At 52.2% G+C, this 24,149-nt stretch overlaps 2 protein-coding genes across 4 annotated transcripts in view; both read left to right on the forward strand.

Annotated features, from left to right (window-relative positions):
• RNF43 (ring finger protein 43) overlaps positions 1-15,459 on the forward strand; it is a 61,833-nt gene extending 46,374 nt beyond the window's left edge. For both annotated transcript variants that reach the window (XM_082861306.1, XM_082861307.1), the window contains 7 exons: positions 6,175-6,249; positions 6,358-6,489; positions 7,077-7,181; positions 8,548-8,709; positions 9,216-9,318; positions 10,332-11,687; positions 13,898-15,459. In XM_082861306.1, the coding sequence (XP_082717432.1) occupies positions 6,175-6,249; positions 6,358-6,489; positions 7,077-7,181; positions 8,548-8,709; positions 9,216-9,318; positions 10,332-11,687; positions 13,898-13,944 (1,980 nt within the window). In that variant the 3' untranslated portion in view covers positions 13,945-15,459. The remainder of the gene's footprint in view (positions 1-6,174; positions 6,250-6,357; positions 6,490-7,076; positions 7,182-8,547; positions 8,710-9,215; positions 9,319-10,331; positions 11,688-13,897) is intronic.
• A 1,653-nt stretch (positions 15,460-17,112) lies between these two features.
• On the forward strand, positions 17,113-23,891 carry SUPT4H1 (SPT4 homolog, DSIF elongation factor subunit; the record flags this gene model as incomplete). Of its 2 annotated transcripts, XM_082860041.1 has the most annotated exons (5): positions 17,113-17,220; positions 17,795-17,901; positions 21,716-21,771; positions 22,058-22,111; positions 22,774-23,891. In XM_082860041.1, the coding sequence occupies exons 1-5, from the start codon at positions 17,152-17,154 to the stop codon at positions 22,839-22,841; spliced, it is 354 nt and encodes a 117-aa protein (XP_082716167.1). In that variant the 5' UTR covers positions 17,113-17,151. The 2 variants fall into 2 exon arrangements, with proteins under 2 accessions (XP_082716167.1, XP_082716166.1); XM_082860040.1 differs by lacking the exon at positions 22,774-23,891 and having other exon boundaries at positions 22,058-22,185.
• Positions 23,892-24,149: the final 258 nt, after the last annotated feature.

A 24,149-nucleotide genomic window follows, 5' to 3' on the forward strand; every position in this document is an offset into this window, starting at 1 on the left:
CCCCCATCACCTGGACATTCCTACATCCCTTCCCCTGCCTAGCATCAGAGCAAAGAGGGGGTCAGCTGGAGGGCTTTTCCATCTCTCAGAAATATTCACTGAGCACCATGCAAGAAGAGTGGAAACAGAGGCCATTAAAACACTCTTCCTCCGAGATCGCAAACCGGCAGCCCCACGCTTCCTCAGGGCACCTTTGGCTGGAGCCGGCCGCAGCTGCCACCTTCCCACTGTCAAGGGCTTTCTGGTTTGCCATGCTCCCCACTGGCCTGCTACCTCATAGAGCCTGTAAACGTTTGCATTCGTGACCCCTGCTTTAACATTAGTTACTATTTTCTTTGTGCTTACCGTGTGCCAGGTGGGACATGGGATAGATACTTCTTATATATCAATTCTCATTTACTTTTCACAACAATCAGGAAAACTGGACATTGTTATTCTCTATTTGACCTATAAGACAAATGAGGATCAGAAAGCTTAAGTAACTTGCCAGGCTGACAGAGATAGGAAGGGGCAGAGCTGAGATTTGAACCGAGCCTTGTCCACTTCTCAAACCTGAGCTTTTAACCTCTGCGCTCTGTTACCTCCCATTCTGGCTGGAAAAACTGAACATACGTGAAAAGAGTCCCATGGTGACCCAAGCCAGAGTGTGGTTAGATTGTGGGTGGCACTGTCAGGCAGACTTGGGGCGGGGGTCCTGCTCCCAGGGGTGGTGAAAGAGGAGGGTGACAGTCCCGCCCTATGCGCCTGCTCCTTGAACTCTGGCCCAGGGCATTTGTGATCCTCCCGAGAGCTGTTTCCTGGGCCATGAGTCTCAAGGAAACAGCCTGGGTTCTTACATGATCCCCCAGGGGGCAGGGACTCGGGCAGGACTCGGAATGTGGTGCCCACGGATAGGGGAAGATCTTCTCCCAGCCTGGTGCTGATGCAGAAGGGGCCCTGGGGAGGTGGGAGATGGGGTCCAGGACACACCTGAGCAGCTGGAGGGTGTGGTGTCTCCGCAGGATGGTAAGCGTCCTACTGGCAGCAGCATTTTGTTAGGCTGAAGCTACCCAACCTCTGACCATTTCATTTCCATTGCTTGACAAAATATGGGCAAATGTCATTCATTTATTCATTTGGTAGATGAGTGCCCAGTGTTAGGTAGGTAAGTATGAGTTAGAGAGAGGGGAGGGAGACAGACAGATGGAGGAGGACGAGTTCTGAGAGCTCTGCTGTCCCTCCGAAGCAGCGTATGATTTCACATGCGTGTGGGCACTCGGCAACCCGCCGGGATGTGTCCACACAGGAGGTTTTCTTCTCGCCCCTAGAGGACCACTCTCCTGTAGGAGAGATGAGCCATGTGAACAGACACTGGGTGACGAGGAACATGTGGTCAGTGCTCTTTGAGGTACTCGATTAACCTTGTTGGGCCTTTGTTTCCACTACCATAAAACGGGACTTTTATTTCCTACCCCAGTGATCATGGTGAGGATGAAAAGAGTGCACGTCAAGTGCCCAAATAGTCCCTGAGCTAAATGAAACACGAAGTCAAAAACCCGTCAGGAGTTCAGAGGAAGCACCTTGGCTGCTGCCCTGTGACCTTTTTTCTTTCTGAGGTCACTGCCTGAGCTTCCCGTGCCCACCCCTGCCCCCTGCACCACACTCACCCTGCTTCCCCTCGCCCGTCTTCTCCCCGCGTCACTCTGCGGGACTGCTCTGGCCCCAAGCTCTCTCGCGGGTCAGGTCCAAGGCATCCCCCGGCTCTCTCATCCTGTGACCTGACCAAGTAGCTCCTACCTGGGATCCCCTGGCCCAGAGGAGGTCTGTGAAGGTAGTAATGTGGATCTTTGGGCTACTTCCAATATTTTAGACTTCCCACAGGCTTAACTGAACTCTTCATTTTTTTTGCTTTCGGTTGAATTCTATCAGTTCAATGTGTTAATACAAGTTATCTCATAGGAAAATGAATTGTGCATAATAAATGCAGTTAGCTTGGTAAAACATATTTAAATATAGGGCTTGTGGGAGGCATCGGGGAAAGGTGGGTCTTTGGTGAGGAAATTCAAAAACCACTGACCTCAGTCAGCTCTGCTCTGGCAAATCAATTAGTGTCAGTGGTGGTGTCCCCATCCCCGGGAACTGGGGCTCTTGAGCCAGACAGCCGCAGGTCTGGAGCTTGGCTTCTCCACGGCCCCTCAGTGTGACCTGGACATTTTAGCTCAGCTCTCTGAGCCTCTGTTTCCCCATCTGTAAAAGGGGAACAATAACAGGGCTCATATCTTATAGTAGTTATGAGAAGTTGAGGAGACAGTACAGAGGCCAAGCGCACAGCAATCACTCAATAAATGACTGCAGCTGTCACTGCTGTCCTTGTCATTGGCAGCATCATCCTATGCTTTCATAGTTAACAAGGTTGGCCTTTTTCTGTCATGGTTCCCTCTTTTGATCTCTGACCCTCACTGTAGTTCTTCTGGACTCTCATTCTTGTCAGCATACCACCTTCCTCCCCCTACCCAGTCACCCAGATTGGTTTCTGTTTCTTTATTAGCAACTCCACAGCCATCCTTGTGATTCCCCAGGCCCTGAGCCCCTCATGCATGGGCTGGAGCAGTGGCCTTTTGCCTGGTGGAAGGAGCTGGCTCTGGAGGCAAAAAAGTTGGGTGCAAGGCCTGCCTTTCTTACCACAGAGAACACTCCCTGCTAACCAGGTACTTGGAAGGCTGAAGTCCTGGGTGGGAATTCTGCCTCCACTGCTTATCAGCTCTGTGACCCTGGGCAAGTTGTTCAGCCTCTCTGAGCCTCTGTTTTTTCCTCAATTCAAAAGTGGAGCTGATGCCTGTCTTACGGAGTTGTTGTGAGGAGTAAATGAAATCATGTACGCAAAGCACATGGCGATAGCTGATATGATGATAACTAATACTTAAGAGTGGCCTAATGACAGATACAAATAAGTAAATAAATACTTAAGGAATACTTACTGTGTGCCAGGCGCATATTATAAGGCTTTACGTGGAGTAACTTATATAGTCCTCAGAACAACCCTGTGAAGTAGGTCCTGTTATTAGCCCTAGTTTACAGAAAGGAAAACTGTGGCACAGAGCAGTTAAGTGACTTGCCCAAAGTCTCACAGCTAATGGTCGATGGCAGATTTAGTACTCAAACCTAAACAGTCTGGGCAGAGTGGGTCTCAATAACGCTTATATCCCCTCTACTTCCTCCTCCCCTTGCTTTCAAGCCTAGGTGAATCCCACCTCTTGTATTGAATCTTTCCTAACTGGCTCAGCCCAGCTGGGCTACTGGGAGCTTGGCTTCCCTCCTGGCGTGCTGCCAGGGTCTCTGGCCGTGCTTTTCACACCAGGTTTCATGGAGGTGCCTTGGCAGGGGCTGGGGCTGGGGGGAAGCCAAGGGCCCTTCTTACCCCTAATCCCACCCTCAACCTCAGCTCGCTTTTGTATGTTTTGTATTGACGATTTGTGTCATTCTGTGTGTGTGTGTGTGTGTGTGTGTGCGCGCGCGTGTGTGTGTGTGCGCGTGTGTGTATTGTGGGGGGCACAATGGAGGGAAGGGCTTTCTGCAGTGAAAAAAAGGGTTTGGAAACGACTGGTCTGTTTCATTCATTTGTACTCTAGAATGTTGTCATCAGCATTATAATCGTACGTATATGCTTTGTCTCCACAGCTAGATTATGAGTTGTTCTGGAGGGCTTGGCCTTCCCTGGCTTGGTGCCCTGAGCACAGTGGGTGCTCAGTCAGTCTTTGATGAGGAGGAGATACACAGTGACTGTCACTGTGTCTGGAGAGGAAAATCTAAGGTGCAGGGAAGTGCAGAAGTCCTGGAACGTATTGGCTTCCAATGCTGAAGGCCACGGGCACCCTGCGCGCTGCTCTTAGAGGGCTGGCTGAATCTTTGCAGCTCCCAAAGAGGTCTCTGGGTTGTCTTTCTAAAGCCCACTCTTCCTGTCTGGAGGGCCTGCCCGTCCTCTCTGTCTTCCAGGTTCTGGTCTGGAAGAAGTGCTTCTCTCTCTCCCTCCCTCCCTCTTGCTTGGGTGCGGGCGGACTGCAGGGCAGCATGGGTAGCCCCTGAGTGGGCTGCCATCGGGCCCCAAATCTTGCTTTTTGAGTCCTAGAACTCTGAACACAGGCACCCACTGTCTGAAAGGCCTGTTTGTTTCCCCTGTTGGCCAACCCTCTCTCTCTGATCACTTTTACAACTTTGTAATTATGGGCTGTAACCGGCTGGGGTGTTTGAACGTCAGGGTAATTACTTTCCACCGTTCCTACCCCAACCCTTCAAAAGGAGAGGGGTAGGGAAGTAAGAACATCTCCAGAGAAGGAAGTCTCTGCCCTTCCCTCCTGCTCTTCCAGGCTGGGCTGGGTTCAGGGTCTCATTCTGGGGATGAGAAACACGAGGCCCTAGTAGCACCGAGGATCCAGGAGTCTCAGTTCTGTGACTACTCGGGTGACCTCCCCACCCCTTGGTTAAGTCATGGACTATGAGATTAGCAGAAGGAGTCCTTCTCCTTTTCCCCTAGGGCTGCTCCCATGCCCTGGTTTGGAGGGCTCTGAAGACTGCACAGCTTCTTTTTGCCTGGGGTCGCCTCGGCGGGGGAGACTTCCTGGGAACAAGCAGGCTAGAGGAGGATGGAGGCTGTGACCTCTCCATTTCTTCAGCAGTTCCATTCTCCAGGCCTGTGAATTTCCAGTCAATTAGCCTGGCGAGCCTGGGCCTGGGCTGGGCCTGGGTGCTGGTAGAGAGAGGGCCTAGCCCAGCTCCTCAGGGAAGGAGGGAGGGAAGAGGGAAGGTACCCTCCTGGCCGAAGAGGCCCCACTTGAGCGTCTCCACCACCCTCCCGGGGCTCTCCTGCCTGCAGGCTGCCTGTTCTGAGGGGCCCTCTGGCCTCTGCGGCCGCCTGGGGAGCAGGGATCAGGGAGCGGGAGCCCAGCCGCTCCCCTGGCCTGCCTGGCAGGAGACCTGCCCCAACAGGCTCTCACCGGGAAGGGAAGCAGAGATCAAAGCGCTGGAGTGTAAGCCCCAGCCCCAGCTCCTCTTCCTGACTGCCCTACTTGCGGAAGGGTTAACTCCTTCCGTGCCTGCAGGAAGGCCCGAAAGGATCAGCAGGCCCCAGGGGCCTGAGGTCCCAGCCTGATGCCTTCGCAAGGTGAGCCTTTGCCCTAGGGAGGAGCGCTGGAGAGCGCTGGCGCCCGGGAGAGAGGCGACAGTGAGGCCGGAGCAGGGTCTGTCTGTCGGTCCTTTGCCCTCGTGCCTCCACCGCCCCCTCAGCTCTTATCTCCCTGGTCTTACCCCACACCCAGAGCCCCCAGATTCCTGCTTTGTGTTCTCTCTGTGGCTCTGCCCTCTGCTTTGCCTGGTTGGCTAGATCCTCTCAGAGCCTTGGCGAGCACGCATGTGCATGTGCATGTGCACGTGCGCACACTTGTGTCCTTGTGGGAACAGCCCCTCGGGTCCCTCCCAACCCGAGTCTCTACTGCCACCCTCAGGGAGGGGGTGAAGGGATAAAGCACCAGACAGGGACTCCAGTAGGTCCTTGAATAGGAGCCAGAGAAAGAGTTGCAGACTAGAGTGTGGCAGGGAGAGAGAGCCGTGAGAGACGGGCTGAGCCTGGGGCTGTCGTAGACGCCTTGGGTGAGAGCAGTGTCCCAGGATCCAGGAGCTTGGCCTGAGGTGGGGGACGGGATGCTCTGCAGGCTCCCCTTGTCAGGCAGGGCTGGACCCTGGAAAGCCCAGTTCTGTTCTGGAGGAGCTGTCCACCTCTCTGTACTGGCGACTGGTCACCACACACCCCCAGGCCCTGGGGGCTGCTGGTCGCTCCCTGCTCTCGGTTCTCACACTTCTTCGTGAAGGCGGACTGGAGGCACCCTGACGGCAGGGGCTGTGTCTTATTTGTCCTTAGGCCTAGAGCCTAGTCCAGCCCCTGGCACCTACTAAACCCTGTTAGGGGTTTGTTCCATTACGAAAGGAAGGACTGAATGTTGTCCTGGAAGGCAGTGGACCTGGGTGAGCTTGGGGCGGGGCAGGGGATCCTAACCCCACCGACCCCTTGCGTGTGTTATATGTGGGAGTGTACAGAGGTGTGGTGTGTGCAAAATCCTAGGAAGGCACGTGAGGGGGCGAGGCCGGGGCGTGGATGGGCTGTGTGTCTGACCCCTGCGGGACCTCTGCTGTGTGTCTCTGCAGGCCCGGATGGCGGGGGAGCGGGGAGCCAGCGCCGTCCTCTTTGACATCACGGAGGATCGAGCTGCTGCTGAACAGGTACCCGGGACGTGGGGTGTTTGAGGAGGGGGCTGGACGAAGGAAGAGAAATGTGCCGGGGAAGGAGTCAGGACACAGCCACCCTTGTGGGCACTTTCCCTCCTGCAGCTGCAGCAGCCCCTGGGGCTGACGTGGCCAGTGGTGTTGATCTGGGGTAATGATGCCGAGAAGCTGATGGAGTTTGTGTATAAGAACCGAAAGGCCCACGTGAGGATTGAGCTGAAGGAGCGCACGACGTCGGTAAGCACGCCAGGTCTCCAGCCCCGGCCCCAGCACCTGCTGTCACCCGCACTTTTTCCTGCGGTGACTCTCACCAAAAGCCCTTAGACTCCTGGAGCTAAAGAGACCTTGGAAACCCTCTAGCGCAACTCTGTCCACCAGCTGTGCACCTCTAGGCAAGTGTCTTCCCCTCTCTGAGCTTCATCTGCAGAATGAACAGATTGGGTCAGCTGAGCTCTAAAGTTGTTTTTCAGCGTCATGGTCTCATGGCACAGAGTAGCAGAGCCAGAATGAAACCCTCGCCCCCAGGCCCCCTGAATCCTGGCTGGTATTTCTCCATCGACTGGGAAGCTCAGCCAGCTGCTCACTGGGTAGCTTCCACCTTGTAGAGGGGTCCCTGTCCCCTTTTTCCCAAGCACGTGGGTCTCGAGATAGTACCTCTCACAGCAGACGTTTGGAGGAGTGCCCGTGGGCAGAGAGGGACCACCTAAGCCCACCTGCAACCTCATCCCCTCTGCTGGAAGACTCAAGGGGCCCTCCAGTTCTCTGTGTGTCTCCTGGGCTCCTTCCAGAAGTGTGACCCTTTCCCTCTCTGCTCGCTCCCCCAGCCAGATTATGACGTGTGGATCCTCCTGACGGTGGTGGGCACCATCTTTGTGGTCATCCTGGCCTCGGTGCTGCGCATCCGGTGCCGCCCCCGTCACAGCAGACCGGTGAGGCGGGTGGGCTCCCTGGTGGAGGTGGGCGAGTGCACGTGTGGGGCAAGGTGGGGAGCAGGAAGGACAAAGTGAGGAAAGAAGGTGCCCTTACGCCTGTGAAACAGTTTACACCTAAATCCCCCGGCAAATGACTTTGTTGATTCCCAGCAGCCTCTCTCCACAAGAGTCCTCATTTGTTCATTCATTCACCAAATAGAGTGAGCGCCTGTTCTGTGCCAGACACTGTTCCAGGCGTTGGGGATAGTGCAGTGAACAAAAAAACAAAAGATTCCTCCCCTCGGGGAGCTTTCATTCTAGGTAAAATGAATGAGTAAATAAATAAAAGTAAAATACACAATAATTTAGACGGTGCTGTGTGCCAGGGAGAAAAATAAAATAGAAAAGGGGAGGGAATGGAAAGGGGACAGGGTTAAATTTTAAAAGCAAGGCCAGGGAAGGCCTAATTGAGAGGATGACATTACAGGTAAGACCCTCAACAGGTGAGGGGGTGATCTGTGCAGATACCTGGGGAGAAAGTGATTGAGGCGAGAAAACAGGAAATGCCAAGGCCTTGAGGCAGAAGTGTGCCTGTTATGTCTGAGGAACAGCAAGACGGTCCTGTGGCTGGAATCCAGTGAGTGAGAGGGCAGAGCAGCAGGTGGGGGCAGAGAGTTCATGGGGCCCAGTGGTATTGGACTGTTAAGGCCGTTGTCAGGGTTTTTTTTTCACTCACGGGAGGGTTTTGAGCGGAAGGAGAGCCATGATCTGACCTCACCTGATCTGTGGTGAGAAACCAGCTCCGAGGCTGTTACAGGAATCCAGGGGACAGTAGTGGTAGCTTGGATTAGGGAGGCAGCAGTGAAAGTGGTGAGGATTAGTTAGACTTTCCATACACTTTGAAGGCAAAGCTGACAGGTTTCTAATGGACTGATCATGGAGTGCGAGAGAATGGTCAAGAATGGCAACAAGATTCTTGGCCTGAGCAATGAAAAGAACGGAATTCCCTTTACTGAGGTGGGGAAGACTGCGGGAGGACAGGTGTGTGGTTGGGCGGTTCATGGGATTAGGAGTTCAGCGTGGGGCCTGTCAAGTTTGACGTGCCTGTTAGATATCCAAGTTGAGATGTCAAGGAGGCAGCTGGATAAAAAGTTGCTCTCATGGGTCATCGAGGGAAGGAAAATCAATAGTAGGAGTGGGGAATGGGATGGGGGGGCTTAGCCTGCTGGCCAGAGCCACGTAGGAACTCCGAGGATACAAACGCCTCGGAGTGGTCAAGCGGTCACGGGATCTAACTGGGTGGCCGGGAACCGAGTACAAGCTGGAGTCCAGGGCTGAGGGAAGAGGAGCCCTTGCCCCATTCTGGCCCCACCCCTCTTCCCAGGATCCCCTTCAGCAGCGAACAGCCTGGGCCATCAGCCAGCTGGCCACCAGGAGGTACCAGCCCGGCTGCAGGAGGGCCCGGGCCGAGTGGCCAGACTCAGGTAGCAGCTGCAGTTCAGCCCCTGTGTGCGCCATCTGCCTGGAGGAGTTCTCGGAGGGCCAGGTAAGGCAGGGCCGTGGTTCACCTCCAGGAGCAGGCTGGGGAGGGAGGCTGGAGCTTGGGGGAGGAAGCGCTTAAGGCTGGTGTGAGTGCTCGAGCCGCATCTATGTGCACAGACAGCCCTGAGGTTTGGTTATTTTCCTGGCTTTCCAGGGAAAGAGAACTACTGCTGGTTGAGTGTGTACCACGTGGCAGGCTCTGCAGCGGATGCTCTACAGGCATCGTCTCGTTTTAGCCTCGTGACAGGGAGGGGTGGGGGTAGATTAGTCTTTTAGCCTCATTTTACAGCAGAAAACTGTCTGTTAAGAAACTTGCCCAAGGTCGTGCAGCTAAGTGGCAAAAACCAGGTCTACTTGATATCAAAGCCCATACCATTTCTGTCCTACCGTGAGGTCTTTGAAAGCAGATGGCGGCAGTGAGGAGAGGCCAGAGGGAGTCGGGAATGCCCTGCTTCCTGGCCACGGCTGTAGCTACAGACAACTCTGGTTCAGACCCCTTGTTTTCTCCAGGAGCTACGGGTCATTTCCTGCCTCCATGAGTTCCATCGTACCTGTGTGGACCCCTGGCTGCACCAGCATCGCACTTGCCCCCTCTGCATGTTCAACATCGTAGGTAGGAGGTGGGCCGAGGACTCCCCTGTGCGCAGGCAGATGGGTCTAGAAGGGGCTTCCCTCTGGGCAAGTGTTTTGCCTTGAAGCTGAGGAGAAGGCAGGACTGCCTCAGTTGTTCTTTAAGCTGTGCACTGCTCGAAGGGGCCTCATCTGAGGGGGCGGCCATTCCATTGCAGTCATCTTTATGATGTATTTTCATGACAACTTTGTTGATTTTAAATCTGACTGATTTGTTTGTTTATTTATTTTTGGCTGCGTTGGGTCTTCGTTGCTGTGCGCGGGCTTTTCTGTAGTTGTGGTGAGTGGGAGCTACTCTTCACTGCGGTGCGCGGGCTTCTCGTTGCGGTGCGTGGGCTTCTCATTGCGGTGGCTTCTCTTGTTGCGGAGCACAGGCTCTAGGTGCACGGGCTTCAGTAGTTGTGGCACGTGGGCTCAGTAGTTCTGGCTCCCGGGCTCTAGAGCACAGGCTCAGTAGTTGTGGTGCACGGGCTTAGTTGCTCCCCGGTATGTGGGATCTTCCCAGACCAGGGCTCGAACCCGTGTCCCTCGCATTGTCAGGCGGATTCTTAACCACTGTGCCACCTGGGAATTCCAAGATTTGTATATTTATTATTCTACTTTTCTGGCAATAAAGTATCCTGTTCGAACAAAACCAGGATATTATGACAATCTTCTAAAAGATGAAAGTGAAGTATCTTGAGGAAAGAGAGCCTTTTTCTAATTCACCCAAAGGTGCAGTGTGGGCTAGCAGTGGCCCTGGGTGCAAGTCCCCAAAGGGCTGATGGGAGGAGCAGGGCTTGCCATGCACAGTGGAACTCCCAAGGAGACAACTGGCTGGAGGGAGCAAGGGCATCCCCGGGCACAGGCAGGGTAGGAGTGTCCTTGGTCGTCCAAACTCTGACGGAGCTTGCGGGCAATGCAGGCTCAATAAGTACGTTACAGCCACGCTTTTCTGAATGTACCCTCCTTCCGTTTGGGGAGTCAAACACTTGTGCTCTTGGTTCTCTCTTCCAGAGGGAGATTCCCTTTCTCAGTCCCTGGGACCGTCTAGATCTTACCAAGAACCAGGCCGAAGACTCCACCTCATTCGCCAGCATCCCGGCCATGCCCACTACCACCTGCCTGCTGCCTACCTGTCGGGCCCTTCCCGGAGCGCAGCGGCTCGGCCCACACGGCCTGGTCCCTTCCTACCATCCCAGGAGCCAGGCGTGGGCCCTCGGCACCACCGCCTCCCCAGAGGCGCACATCCCCGGGCTCCAGGCGAACCACAGCGCCTGGCGGTGGCCCAGAGCCCCTCTGCGCAGGGCTGGGGGCTGAGCCACCTGCGGTGCACTTTGCAGCACCCTGCCACCTGCCCCATGCCCCCACGCCGGGCCAGGCCTCACGACAGCAGCGGGTCTGGAGAAAGCTACTGCACAGAACGCAGTGGCTACCTGGCAGACGGGCCAGCCAGTGACTCCAGTTCAGGGCCCTGTCACGGCTCTTCGAGTGACTCAGTGGTCAACTGCACGGACATCAGCCTGCAGGGCATCCACGGCAGCAGTTCTACCTTCCGCAGCTCCCTGAGCAGTGACTTTGACCCCCTGGTGTACTGCAGCCCCGAAGGGGAGCGCCGGCGGGAGGAGGCTCAGCCTAGCATGACCTCTCGGCCCCGTTCTTTGGACTCGGTGGTGCCCACAGGGGAAACCCAGGTTTCCAGCCATGTCCACTACCACCGCCACCGGCACCGCCACTACAAAAAGCGTTTCCAGTGGCACGGCAGGAAGTCTGGCCCAGAAACTGGAGTCCCGCCGTCCAGGCCTGCCATTCCTCGGACACAACTCCAGCCAGAGCTGCCTTCACCCGATCCGCAAGCAGCCAGCCCCAGCCCAGCAGCCCCGTCAGGACAGCTCCCCAGCCCGCAACGGCCCAGGGCCCTCACCGAGCCAGCCCCCGGGCCAGCGGACGCCGCCCGCCCCAGCCCTGGTCCCAGCAGCCTCTTCCACTTGCAGAAATCCAGCCTCCCTGTGCGACACACACAGAGGAAACGGCGGGGGAGTCCCTCAGAGCCCTCCCCAGCCTCTCGACCCCAGGACTTGGCCGCACACCGAGTGTGCCAGATTCTTCCCCATTATGGCCCCAGCCTGGCATATCCTTGGTCCCCAGAGGCCCACCCATTGATCTTCGGACCTCCGGGCCTGGACAGGAGGCTGCTACCAGAAACCCCAGGCCCTACTTACCCAAGTTCACAGCCGGTGTGGTTGTGTCTGACTACACGCCAGCCCCTAGGACCATACCCATCTGGGGAGGGGCCTTCCGAATGGAGGTCTGGCGCCCCAGAGGGTAGGCCATGCCCTTACCCACACTGCCAGGTGCTGCCAGCCCAGCCTGGTGAGTTTTCAGGGGAAGTGGGTCTGGCGGGGACAGGAGACTAGAGTTGGGTATGGCAGAACGGGTCAAGTCATCCAGAGGGTTGATGGAAGCTGAGGAGGGTCCAACAGGGGTGACATTCAAAATAGTGGACAACGGGCATAGCGTAGGATGCTGGCTCTGCCAGGTGTTAATCCTTTAGTTGCCAGATCCTCGGGAGGTCTCCGGTGAGGTACCAGTGTGGCTGAGACAGCAGAAAGTACTTGGGGCGGCTCGGGGCAGCAGCTCAATCGTGAGTGTTTCAGTATTTTAAAAATTGGTACAGCTGAGCCTATAGCTCAGTATCAGCTGTAAATACAAAGAAGGCCAAGAACTGTTCCTTGCTCTTGAGGAGAGCGTGGACGAATAGTTACTGAAAACCGTAATCCCAGGCCATATGAGATCTTACAGGAGAAATAACTACAGATAACCATAATTCTGGGTTATATGAGAAGAGCTATGTGAATGACGCAAAAAAAAAAAAAAAAAAAGGAGAGCGATCACAGGTGGTTCCTAGCAGCCCTGTGGTTTTCTCCTTTCCCCCGGGGAAAAGAACTACTAGGGCTTTCCCTTCTATGCATCTTTGTTAATAAGACTGACTTCATTTTCTTGGGGACTCAGTGTGTCCCTATTACTGTATTGCAGCCAATGGTGATAATGTAAATCCTTGACTTTAGCTGGGTATTTATTTGCTCAAATTCTCCTCTTCCTCTTCCGGATCCCCCAACCCCTACTCTCCCCCATCTTTTCCCATTGTGTGGATGACACAGCTCTTCGCCTACAGCCGTCACTAGGAGGACCCCTCTGCCCTCAAAGGTCCTGAAATATAAGACTTCGGGGTCTAGGAATCCTACAGGCAGGACCTGAGAGCTGCTATCATCCGTCCATCCATTTCTTCCTTCCATTTTTCTTTTTGCGTTGTGTGCTTGCTATGTGCTAGGTTCCAGGCTCTGAGGACGTGGAACTTGTCAACCAGGAGACCCAGGTCTGTGGAGAGATAGGCATGCAAGCTGTTATAGTACAGAAAACAATTGCTTCCACAGGGCCACGTAATGCAGATTTGGCCATGTGTTTGATGGTGCCTTTTGAATCCTGTCATGTGTATACTTTCAGTGCTGCCAGTGCCAGACCACTACCTCCCCTCTCTCTCTCAAACTCGTAACTGGTTTCAGTGCCTCCCTTTCCCCTGCTCTTCAGATCTAATCCACGCCAGGTTCTGTTAACCATGTCTCTGCTAGCTTTACCATATTCTCCTCCAGTACTGCTGGCGCCTGTCCACGTATTAGGTGCAGCCTAAAGGTCGGGCCGGGAGCCCCCTGGCTCCTCCCTTCCCTCTCACAGGGCCGTGAAGGCTGAGCCCTGCACATCAGTGTCGTGTCCTGTAGTGCCACGCAACACTGTGATCCTGCTCGCCTACCCTCCATTCTGCTGCTGGGGCCATCCTCCTCAAACAAACTCTCTAGAAATCTTCAGATGTTCTGTTTTATTCAGAGTAAAGAAAAATCCAACCTGGTTTGGCCTTCAAGGCCCTAGTACCAGCTAGCCCCCATCTTCCTTCCCGACCTTATTTTCCGCTCTTCCCCTTCCCTTCCCCTGCTCCAGGCTTTAGCCAAACTAGGTAAACACTTCCTGCAGTTTCTGCAGCCCAGAATATTCTGCTGCCTTCCTGTTCCCATAAATCTAATTCTTCCCTATTCCTGCAGGACCAGTGCATTTATCCCCACTTTCAGGAAGCCCTTCTTGATGCTCCACTTGGACATGACCTTTCTCCTTCCGTGATTCATCTCTTACAACCCCAGTCCTGCCCCCATTGGCATAATTGCCACTTACGTGCACACCTTTTCTCCTACAAGGTTGTCAGGTCCCTGCTTAGTCTTCTTGGTCTTCTGTTTGGCACATGGTAGCAGGCCAGATCCACAAGTGTATAATAAATATTTACTGGGCGAATGAATGAATAGTAAGTATGGGTAACACACTGTTGCTATCTATGTATCTCTTTCTCTAGATTCATTTTTCTCTCCCCTGTGTCCCAATGGGGGCTGCTCTCAGCTTTCAATCTGATCACCCTTCTGGACCCATTCCGTGCTCCTGCCTCTGTAGTTCCCTCCCAGCCATACTCTCTTGCCGGTGGAACAAGCAGAAGACTGGCCTGACCCTCAGTGACCTCTTTCCTCCTCTCTCTCTAAATGCAGGCTCAGAAGAGGAGGAGCTCGAGGAGCTGTGTGAACAGGCCGTGTGAGATGTTCAGGCCGAGCTCCAACCAAGAGTGCTCGCCAGATGACTCAGGGCCCTACCTGGCACAGAGTCCTGCTCCTGAGAAAAGAAAGGACCTCAGAAAACACCCCTCTTCTTTGCCATCCTTCCTGGAACCACTGGCAGAGGAGTGTGATGGTGGGCGGCAGGAGGTGTTGTCTCCCGGTCCCAGCTCCAGACCTTGTCTGCAGAAGCATCTGCAGTGCAGCAAGTCTGTGTCCAGCCAGGCAACCAGCTACCACTTGTGTGGGTTGGCTCCCCTGCAGGCTGGGACTTTCTGAGAGCAGGAAGCTAGGTATAGGTAGATAGGTGTTATAAAGGTGGTGCTCCTTCCCCAGCCCCAGCAGGTCTCCCTCATTCCAAGCCTCATGTTCATACCAGCAAACGGGTCCAGCTGAATGCATGACCCTTCTCACCTCCTTCCTTGGGAGAGTCCTGCACACCAGCTTTGGCTCCTCCTTGGTAAGACTGCTGCATCAGCGGCAACCCTGGTTCTTATCATTTTCCTTCTTTGCAAAAAGATCAGGAGCATAGGTGAGCCCTGAGCCCTGAAAAGGGGGGCTTTGCAGCTTCACCAGGCAGGGCCTCCCCTGGTGCACAAGGGAGGATGTTTGTCCCTCCTTGTCCGCACTTGTCACATCCACTATATTAAGTCAGAGGGGAAGCCAGGGTGTGCAGTTCTGTCCCTGATGTGGTACAGCACCTTGAAGAAACTGGGTCGAAGCCTCTGATCGTCAAACTCCCTTGTCACTCCAGCAGCCTCAGTTCCTCTGGGGGTAGGGGTGAGGGTAGTGGGAAGGGAATAGCTCTTCCTTGGGGACCTCCTATCTCAAAGTCCCAAAGTAGGCGGAAAGAAGAGGATTTCTGCTGTACTTTATTTAGGAAGAAGAAGGAAGGAATGAAGGTAGGAAAGGCAAAATTACAGCTGAACAAGGAAGTTTTCTCTGGGCGTTTTCTCTCAGACCAGGGATAGGGAACGGGAGAACAAAGGAGAGGTAATATGGGGCCCTTGGGATTAGACGGCCCAGAGGCCCGGCTTCCCAGTATAAGCCATGCAGGCCAGAGACACACAGGAAGGAGTGGAGTTGCAGCAGGAAGCCTGGCCTGGGCAGCTGGTATCGAGTGGGCAAGGGCTGAGGGGCCTCCTCAGGGTGACATGCACCCCAGGGAAGTTGGACCATTGCTGGCCCCTCAGGCATTATCCCGTTTGGAATGTGAATGTGGGAGCAAAGTGGGCACAGGACCCCACCTGGGAATCTTCTTCCCTCTAAGTCAGTGGGGAACTAGCACCTAGGCACCCACGTGGGTATTTATATCTGAACAGACAGAAAGATGCTTGAATCAGGCACTATGTTGAGAAATGTATTTATTTGCTAATATATTTATCCATAAATTCCATCTGGTCTCGTCGTTTTCTTCTGTCATGACTGTCACTCAGGGTAACAACTTTGTCTTCTACGTGGGCAAAGATAAATTATTCCTGATAGCAGAGGCTAGGCTCTGATTTATGAAAGGACGGAGTAGAGTGGTGGGCTTGGCTTGTAAGCCCCTAAAAGCGTGGTTTAGTGAGATCAGGGAAAGAGAAAGCACGGCTGGATTCTCACTGTGGTTCAGTGTGTTATCTGTACTATTATTGTACTGTTTACTTCACACTCTATAATGCTTCAGTGACTTTCTTTGTGACCCTGCGCAAATACTCAGATATATTTGAGTATACTCAAATACCCTGGGGCCTTTTCCCACCCATGAAATGGGCCCACTTCACGGAGTTGTTGGAGAGCTCCCGTGAGACGAGTGAACTGTGTTCCAAGGTAGAATGTATGCAGTGATAGAGAACATCCTAACCCCAGTCACAGAGCCCATCTGAGCACGACATGGGACGGGCACCAGCAGCAGACCGGTCTTGAAGAAGCTCAGTTTCAATTTAGGAGGCCTGGTTGGGAAGATAGAGCAGCAGGGCCTGAAACTATTTATATCCCAAAGCTCCAATTCAGATAAACACAAATGACTGTCCTCTGCCTACACACGGGACTATTGCGAGGATCAACAGAGGTGGTGCTATTGCAGGTATGAAGAACTCCACAGGGCCTGGAGAGTCCTTTGCTCTCCTCCTCACAAAGCACATTTTCCCCTTCTGCTTCTCCAGGAAAGGTATGTTAAAGGCGGTCGTTGTCTGGTGCCCAGTTCTGAACCAGAGAGAAAGGCATTTAGCATCCCATAGGGTGAATTATTTTTTTTTTTTTTGCTGTACGCGGGCCTCTCACCGCTGTGGCCCCTCCCGTTGCGGAGCACAGGCTCCGGACACGCAGGCTCAGCGGCCCTGGCTCACGGGCCCAGCCGCTCCGCGGCATGTGGGATCTTCCCGGACCAGGGCACGAACCCGTGTCCCCTGCATCGGCAGGCGGACTCTCAACCACTGCGCCACCAGGGAAGCCCCCATAGGGTGAAATTTAAAAAAAAAAAAAGGACACAATCTCCTACAGATGATCTTAAGTAAAGGAACTGTATCTAAATGCTAAAAGCTGCACAAAACGTAAATTATCAGCTGGAACGTGGAAACATACATAAAGAGCTGTTAGAAATAATTAAATATGCATTTTTTTCGGCCGTCTGCTCACCGGCCGCCGTTTCTGTGGACGCAAATGGAAACCCAATCACGCTCCCTCCCTGTTAGGAAGGAGGGGGGCGGTCCCTGGATTTCTTCTCGTCTCTGCAGAGATAATCCACAGGGAGGCAGTGGATTCGCTGGCCCTGCGCTTTTAAGACGGGAAGACAAAAAAGAATCTCCGCTGTCATCCAGGATCCTCCAGGGGACCGGCGGCCCGGTGCCAGCGGCCTAGATCAAATGGTCCGAGCGCCGGGATTCCGCCCGGGTCGCGGCGCGCGCGCAGGCGCCAACCGCGCCGCACCTCCCCCACGGGCCCCGCCCACAGGCCCAACTGCTGCCAGGCCTCGCCCTCGCGCCCGCCCAGGTGGCGGGGGTGCGCGCCGACCCAGGTGACTCCCGGCCGGCCCCGCCTCCTGGCGGGAGAAACCATCTCCTAAGGCGGGTGGAGGGGCGGGGCCGGCGGCCTCCCACGCCGGAAGAGGAAGTCTTGGAAACCGGAAGTGCGGGCATTCTGGGTAATTTGCTATTTACTTCCTGCGAGAGAAGGTTGTGGCTTTTTCCTTCGCTGTTCTTCCGTGGGAGAAGATGGCCCTGGAGACGGTGCCGAAAGACCTGCGGCATCTGCGGGCTTGTTTGCTGTGTTCGCTGGTCAAGGTGTCTGTGGGGAACCTGGTTGTACGGGCGATGGAGGACCAAGCTGGGGGAAAGTGGGTGGAACAGGGCTACAGGAACAGTGAAGAGAGAAGTCAGGTCCAGGACCCAGGGGGTGGCAGGGGGACGTGGGAAGCAGCAGGAGGCCATCGTTTAAGTCGGTAGGAACGCAGGCAGATCTTGCAGCCGTGGGCATGGACGTTCTCACATGCTTTTGCAACTTCAGCTCTCAGCACAGGCCTGATCCTTTACAGACGTTCAGTGAACTTCTGTTGGAGCCGAACGACATTAGGAATTGGAGGAAGGTGGGGATCTGCAGCCGAGGGAGTAGTCGGAGAAGGTGCCTGACCCCACGGAGATTTAGGGAAAGGAATAGGTAAAACGCAATTGGGAACAAGAGAAGAAGGATCGTGAGAGTGGAACTTAGGAAAGGGGCTGTAGGAATGGTGGGTGGGGGACCTGATGAGACAGAACTAACATAGGGAGCCTTGTACTTGACCAGGTAAAAGTATGGGGAAAGCTGTTTTTTCTTTTCGCCTTGTTCATGCTCATCTCTCTCCTTTTTTTCCCCTCCCAGACTATAGACCAGTTTGAATATGATGGCTGTGACAATTGTGACGCATACCTTCAGATGAAGGGTAACCGAGAGATGGTATATGACTGCACCAGCTCTTCTTTTGATGGGTAAGCCCTTTAGGTTACTGCATTCATTCTTTTACATTACCCGCATCCCACCAAGTAAATGTGGACAGACTCTTGAGACCCTCATCCTAGTTGGTCTCAAAGTTATTTTGAGACACGCTAGTCCTGTGCTGTCCAGTACAGTAGCCACTAGCCATGTGTGGCATTGAGTACCTGAAATGTGGCTGGTCCAAATTGAGATATGCTTTACCTGTAATGTGTACACTGGATTTCAAAGACTCAGCACGAGGAAAAAGAATGTAAAATATCTTGATTTTTCTTGTTTTAATCATATGCCATAATAATAATACTTTGAATATTTTGGGTTAAGTGAAATATATTATTGAAGTTAATTTCACCTTTTGTCTTTACTCCTTTAACATGGCTACAGAAAATTTTAAAAATGACTTGCATGGCTTTCATTATATTTCCACTAGACAGGTCTTCACTAGACTGTTAGCTCATTGCTGATAGGGGCTGTTTATGTCATGCACCATGACCTGGCACAGGGCCTGGAAGGTGATGCATACTTAATACACATTTGTTGAATGTATGAAGATCCTTTTTGAAAATGAAGGGTAAATTTTGGCCCCAAAGCTGATGCTTTTAGATATCTCTAAGAGGCCCTAAGAGAAAAGTTTTCCCTTGGTGAGATTGCCCAGTGGGGGGAAGGGGAATGAGAGAAGTGTGAGTGGCTAGGTCTCAATTTTCCTTCCCCAAGGGAGGAGCCAGAGGGCAGTATTCTTTGGGGGTTAAGTTTCTTTTGGTTTCTAGGCCAATTAAGGGTCTACATGCAAACTGGGCCCAAACCAGTACATGCTAAAGTTCCTTCAAGGTGGGCCAACGTCATTCCTCCTTTGTTTGCCTTTAAGGAAGAGTAAAGGATTGAGCAAAACAGATGTTGTCATGGAACCTTTACTTCGTACATATGTACACATTCATGTGCACACTCAGATACTCCAGTTCTTTCATTCGTTAGCACTGTTACCATCCAGTGCTAACAAATGAATGGACTCCCATCTGTGGCTGCTGTGAGAGATGGCAAGAGTTACACAATGAGATACTTACAAGTAAGAGAGACACAGTGTAAAGTTTTGCATGTTAGGGTTTTGGTTTTTTTGTTTAAAATCTGGTAAAATATACATAAAAACTTTTTGCCATTTTTAAGTGCAGAATTCATTCAACGGCATTAAATATATTCATATTTTTATGCAACTATTACCACCATCTATCTCCAGAACTTTTTTTTTTTTTTGCCACAGGGCATGTGGCATCTTAGTTCCCCCGCTAGGGATCAAACTCGCGCCCCCTGCATTGGTAGCATGGAGTGTTAACCACTGGACCGCCAGGGAAGTCCCTCCAGAACATTTTTCATCTTCTCATTTCCTCCCTGCAGCCCCTGGCAACTACCATTTTACTTTCCCTGTGAATTTGATTAGTCTGGGTACGTCCTGTAAGTGGAATCTTACAATATTTGTCCTTTTGTGATTGGTTCATTTCACGTAGCATAATGTCTTCAAGGTTTATCCATATTGTAGCATGTGTCAGAATTTCCTTTTTAAGCTTAATAATATCCCATTTTATGTATATACCAAATTTTATTTATCTGTGCATCTGTTGATGGACACGTGGATTGCTTCTACCTTTTGGCTGTTAGGAATAATGCTACCATGAACATGGCTTTACAAATACCTGTTCAGGTCCCTGCTTTCACTTCTTTGGGGTATATATCCAGAAGTGGAGTTGCTGGATTATTCTCTGTTTAACATTTTGAGGAACTGTGATACTGTTTTCTATAGCAGCAGCATTTTACATTCCCACCAGCAGAGTACAAGGGTTCCAGTTTCGCCACATCCTTGTCAGCACTTGTTACTTTCTGTTTTGTTTCTGATAATAGCTGCCCTGTTGGGTGTGAAGTGGTATCTTATGGTTTTGATTTGCATTTCCTTAATGATTAGTGATGTTGAGCATCTTTTCATGTGCTTATTGGCCATTTGTATTATCTTCTTTGGAAAAAAGTCTCTTCAAATATAATTCAGTTATAAAAACTTGGAAATAACTACAGCTTCTAAGCAAGAAGTGTCTGAGGACTCCCATCTTTGGGCCACGGTTCTGGGTTTTACATTAAGTGACAACTCTGATATTGTTAGTGTCTTACTCAACTCTGATATTGTTAGTGTCAGAGAGTTCTGAAGCATGCTATGTTCAATTAAAAAACAAAAGGCTATGACCATTTATCAGAGTCTGGGCATAATAGCTGCACGTGTCCAGGTTAAGCTGTCATTGTTTTCAAGTTCCTTAAGAGTTGAGTTGATGAGAACTGAGCAAGTAGAGTTTTTTGCCCAGTTTTGAATGAGGTTTTTGGTTTTCTGTTGTTGAGTTGTAGGAGTTATTTATGTATTCTGGTGCATATTAGGATTTGAAGAGTGAGTATATCAAAGGCTAAAGGAGATCAGAGGAGGGCTTGATGAACTCAGCCAGAAGTGGAGGAGATAGCATATGAGTCAGGCTCTTAATTAAGGAAAGAAGTACAGGATTTTTGAGGAGGTTGAGATGAGAGAAAGGTAGAAAAAGCATTCTAAACAAAGGGACTGACCTGAGCAAAGGCATGGGGTCGGAAGACCAGGGTATGTTTGGAGAATGGTGGGAATTCTGTTTAGGTTAAATCATAAGGTTGGATAACAGACACTGTAAGGCTGGAAGGATAGATTGTGAAGGACAGAGGAGAATATACTTTTGGTCAGAAGAACAGCCTGCATATGTGCCTACCCCAGACTGGTCTGCCGGGCCAGGGCAAGTACTACCCTACCTGCCACCCCTGGAGGTGGGGTCAGTTCCACTCAAAGCATATAGCTGAGAATGTAGGATTTGGACGGGGAGGGAGGCTTCCCAAATAAGAATCCAGGATTGCTACCAAGAGAAGGGGGAATGGATACCGAGGAGGCAGTCAACAAATACCAGCGCCTGGCACAGATCTGTCACGGGAGGCAGTCAGTGAGTATTTGATCGAATGGGGGAATGACAAAAGTGACCTCTGTAGCTGCTGCTTTTTTGTTTTTTTTTTTGAAATTGGGGTGTAGTGACCTCTGTAGCTTCTGAAAGCACCCGAAGCTTACCTGTCATGCTCAGTAGCAGGCTTCTGGCCCTGGTAGCCTCTGTTGCCTGTGCTCTGGGATTAGAGCTACCCTGAGAAGAATGATTAGGATAATAAAGGAGAGCTAATGTTTGCTTAGCACCTACTCTGTGCTAGGGTTTTTCATGTATTAGCTCAACCTTCCAGTTTCATCTTACTGAGGGAGGTCTCCATACGTGTGGCAGGCTGTACCGCTCGTTAAAGGCAGAGCTTGCTTAAGTCTAACTTGTTTCTAGTAAGAGGACCCATTGTTTTGACTCACCCTCCCCTTTGCACTAGGCTCCAGCCCTCAGTGGTTGTGTTGGTCGTAATCAGTAATGCCATCTACCTCAAAAGCTGTCCCATTTCTCAGGGAATCGGTAGGCCAAGGATGCTTTTGAGCATGGCGAGACAGTCTTTGGGGGATGATGACTGACCTGTGACTGGTGGGCCAGGGACATAAGTGCAAAGGCCCTTTGTCAGTACTAGCTCTGAGTCAGTCCCTTCCCAGCACTAGAACTTCGTTTCCCCTGCTTTCTGGTAGAAACTCAATACTTGGCTTTTTCCTAGGTTTCCTCTCCCAGAACTGTTGTGCTGGCTGGGAACAGAGTAAAGGGGCGGGGGCGGGGGGCGGGCAGTTCCCTTGGTCTCTGTTCTCTAGTAGAGGCAACTCAGGCTGACTCTCTGTTTCTTTCCCCTTTCTAGAATCATTGCGATGATGAGTCCAGAGGACAGCTGGGTCTCCAAGTGGCAGCGAGTCAGTAAGTGTCTCCCTTTCTCTTTATCCTGGCCTGGTTGTGTTGTCAGGGCCAGGGTGCGGGTGGGAGAGTCTTCAATCAGTGGGTAGGTGGCCCCAGAGTGAGAACGATGCGGTTGGAGGAAAGCCAAGGAAAGTGTCCTGTGCCTGTCATTTAACACATAGAGCCAAAAGAAGTGATTGCTCTTCTCTGGGAGTTGGCGGCATTTCTTTCATTTTTAGCTTAAGCTTCCATTTGGTCTCTAGTTGTAACTCACTCTTAAACTGCAGTCTCTTTTCTTCTCTTTCAGGTAACTTTAAGCCAGGTGTATATGCAGTGTCAGTCACTGGTCGCCTACCCCAAGGTAATAATAATCATAGTAACGGCCAGTGTTCATTTACTGTGTCAAGCTCTGTGGAAGTTTCTTATGTGAATTAATGCCAGTCCTCACAACTCTGTGAGGGAAAGCAAATCTCAGAGAGGCTAAATAACTTGTCCAAGGTCACCCAGCTAGTAAGTAACGAGCCAGAATTTGGGGACCCAGGCATCCTGGCTCCAGAACCCTTGCTTTTTTTTTTTTTTTGCGGTACGCGGGCCTCTCACTGTTGTGGCCTCTCCCGTCGCGGAGCACAGGCTCCGGACGCGCAGGCTCAGCGGCCATGGCTCACGGGCCCAGCCGCTCCGCGGCATGTGGGATCTTCCCGGACCGGGGCACGAACCCGTGTCCCCTGCGTCGGCAGGCGGACTCTCAACCACTGCGCCACCAGGGAAGCCCCAGAACCCTTGCTTTTGATGACTACAATGTGTCTCTCTTTTTCTTCTCATTCTTAACCAAGTCATTGCCAAGCACTTGCCTGGATCTTCAAGGGTGACAAGCCGACCATGCAGTTCGGTTGATGAGCAGTCTAGGAACTCCAGTTTGCTTAGAGCACGCCACCCCTTCCCCTCACCAGGTGGTACCCGAGGGACCTTTCTTATCTTCTGGAGTCTTCTTCCCTTACAGAGCTGTTTCTCTTCCTGCTGCAGGAATCGTGCGGGAGCTGAAGAGTCGAGGAGTGGCCTACAAATCCAGAGACACAGCCATAAAGACCTAGCGAGATGCACGGCCACCAGCGTCTTTGCTCCTCGTCTCTGCCTCTGCTTACTTTTTGTTGTGAAACTAAATGGGCAGAACTTCAAATACGTGCCGCCCTCCGATTCTGAGATTCAGCAGACTGTTGAGAGAGCAGCACGTGTCCCTGGGCCATTTTACCTTCTCTGGGCTGCTGTGGGGTGGGAGTGGTTTGGGTTGGTGGATTAGCGGAGACTGACTTCAGTGGGGAGTAGGATGCTGGCCTTTCCTATGCACAGCCCGGGGCTGCGCCCTTGCGCATGGGCAGGACTCTGGGTCAGATGCCAGAAAACGTGAACCCCTAGGAATGCTCTTAAGCCCATGACAGATGCCTTGCCTCCCTCTTCCTTTGTCTTAACTGGGCACAGTAAGAACTCGTTGCCCAGTAAGCATCTTCCCAGAGCAGCAGAGGCCCTTCTGCTCCTCGTTATCTGTCTCTGAGCCTCCGGGATTGTAGCCTTTCTAGTGAGCTTCCCTGGGTCTCAGAGGTCTGCTGTCCTGAGTCTAGGCAAGCCCGTCAGCCTGGTAGTCCTGGTGTCTGGTGGTTGCAGCCTTCTGCCCTCTAGACCTGGCACAACAGGTGTCCCTTGAAGAAATCCTGAGGCTTCTTCGTATTACTTGCCCTTGACCATGTTTAAAACCTTTCTTTCCTTCTTTGTTTTCTTCTTTTTTCTGTCCTTCCTATACCTTAGGCCCACCAGTGACGCCCATGACCCCCGCCCCCTACTTTCCTGAGTTCCCCTAACTGGAGACCCTCAGGTTGCTGCTGGGTCTTGGTCTGGCTAGTTCGTGCCTCTCCTTTTCTCTCTGGCCTAGTAAGAGGGCCTTGAGTGATGTCATGGTATTGGCCAAGGTGAGTTATTTGTTTTGGAATTAAATATTTACCATAAATTCTCATTTACTTAAATTTCCACAGAAAATCATATTAAGTGTCCTCATCTTTATTTCCCTAACTTTCTTGTTCCCCATCTGCAAAACGAAAGTGATTGCATCCTATTTACCTCAGGATTTTTGTGATTATAAAAATAAAGCAGTGTGAAAGTTCTGTAACTTAAGTTTTATAAAAGGTAGAACTCGTTTGCTCTCCTTTTTCAGTCATTCTTCAGTATACGCAGCATGTACACAGTTCACCAAAATAGTGGGGGAAGTGCCTGGGACGGGCGCGGGCGGGGCTCTGACTCGGGGTAGGGGTGCCTGCGCTGGGGCTTGGCGTCTTAGCCGCCTGGTGTTGCTAGTGAGTCAGTGTCTCCTGTTACCTGTGACCTGGACGGTGTGGGAAGGAGGGAGAGAT

This window comes from Leucopleurus acutus (assembly GCF_964270905.1).
Source record: "Leucopleurus acutus genome assembly, chromosome: 19".
NCBI lineage: Eukaryota > Metazoa > Chordata > Mammalia > Artiodactyla > Delphinidae > Leucopleurus > Leucopleurus acutus.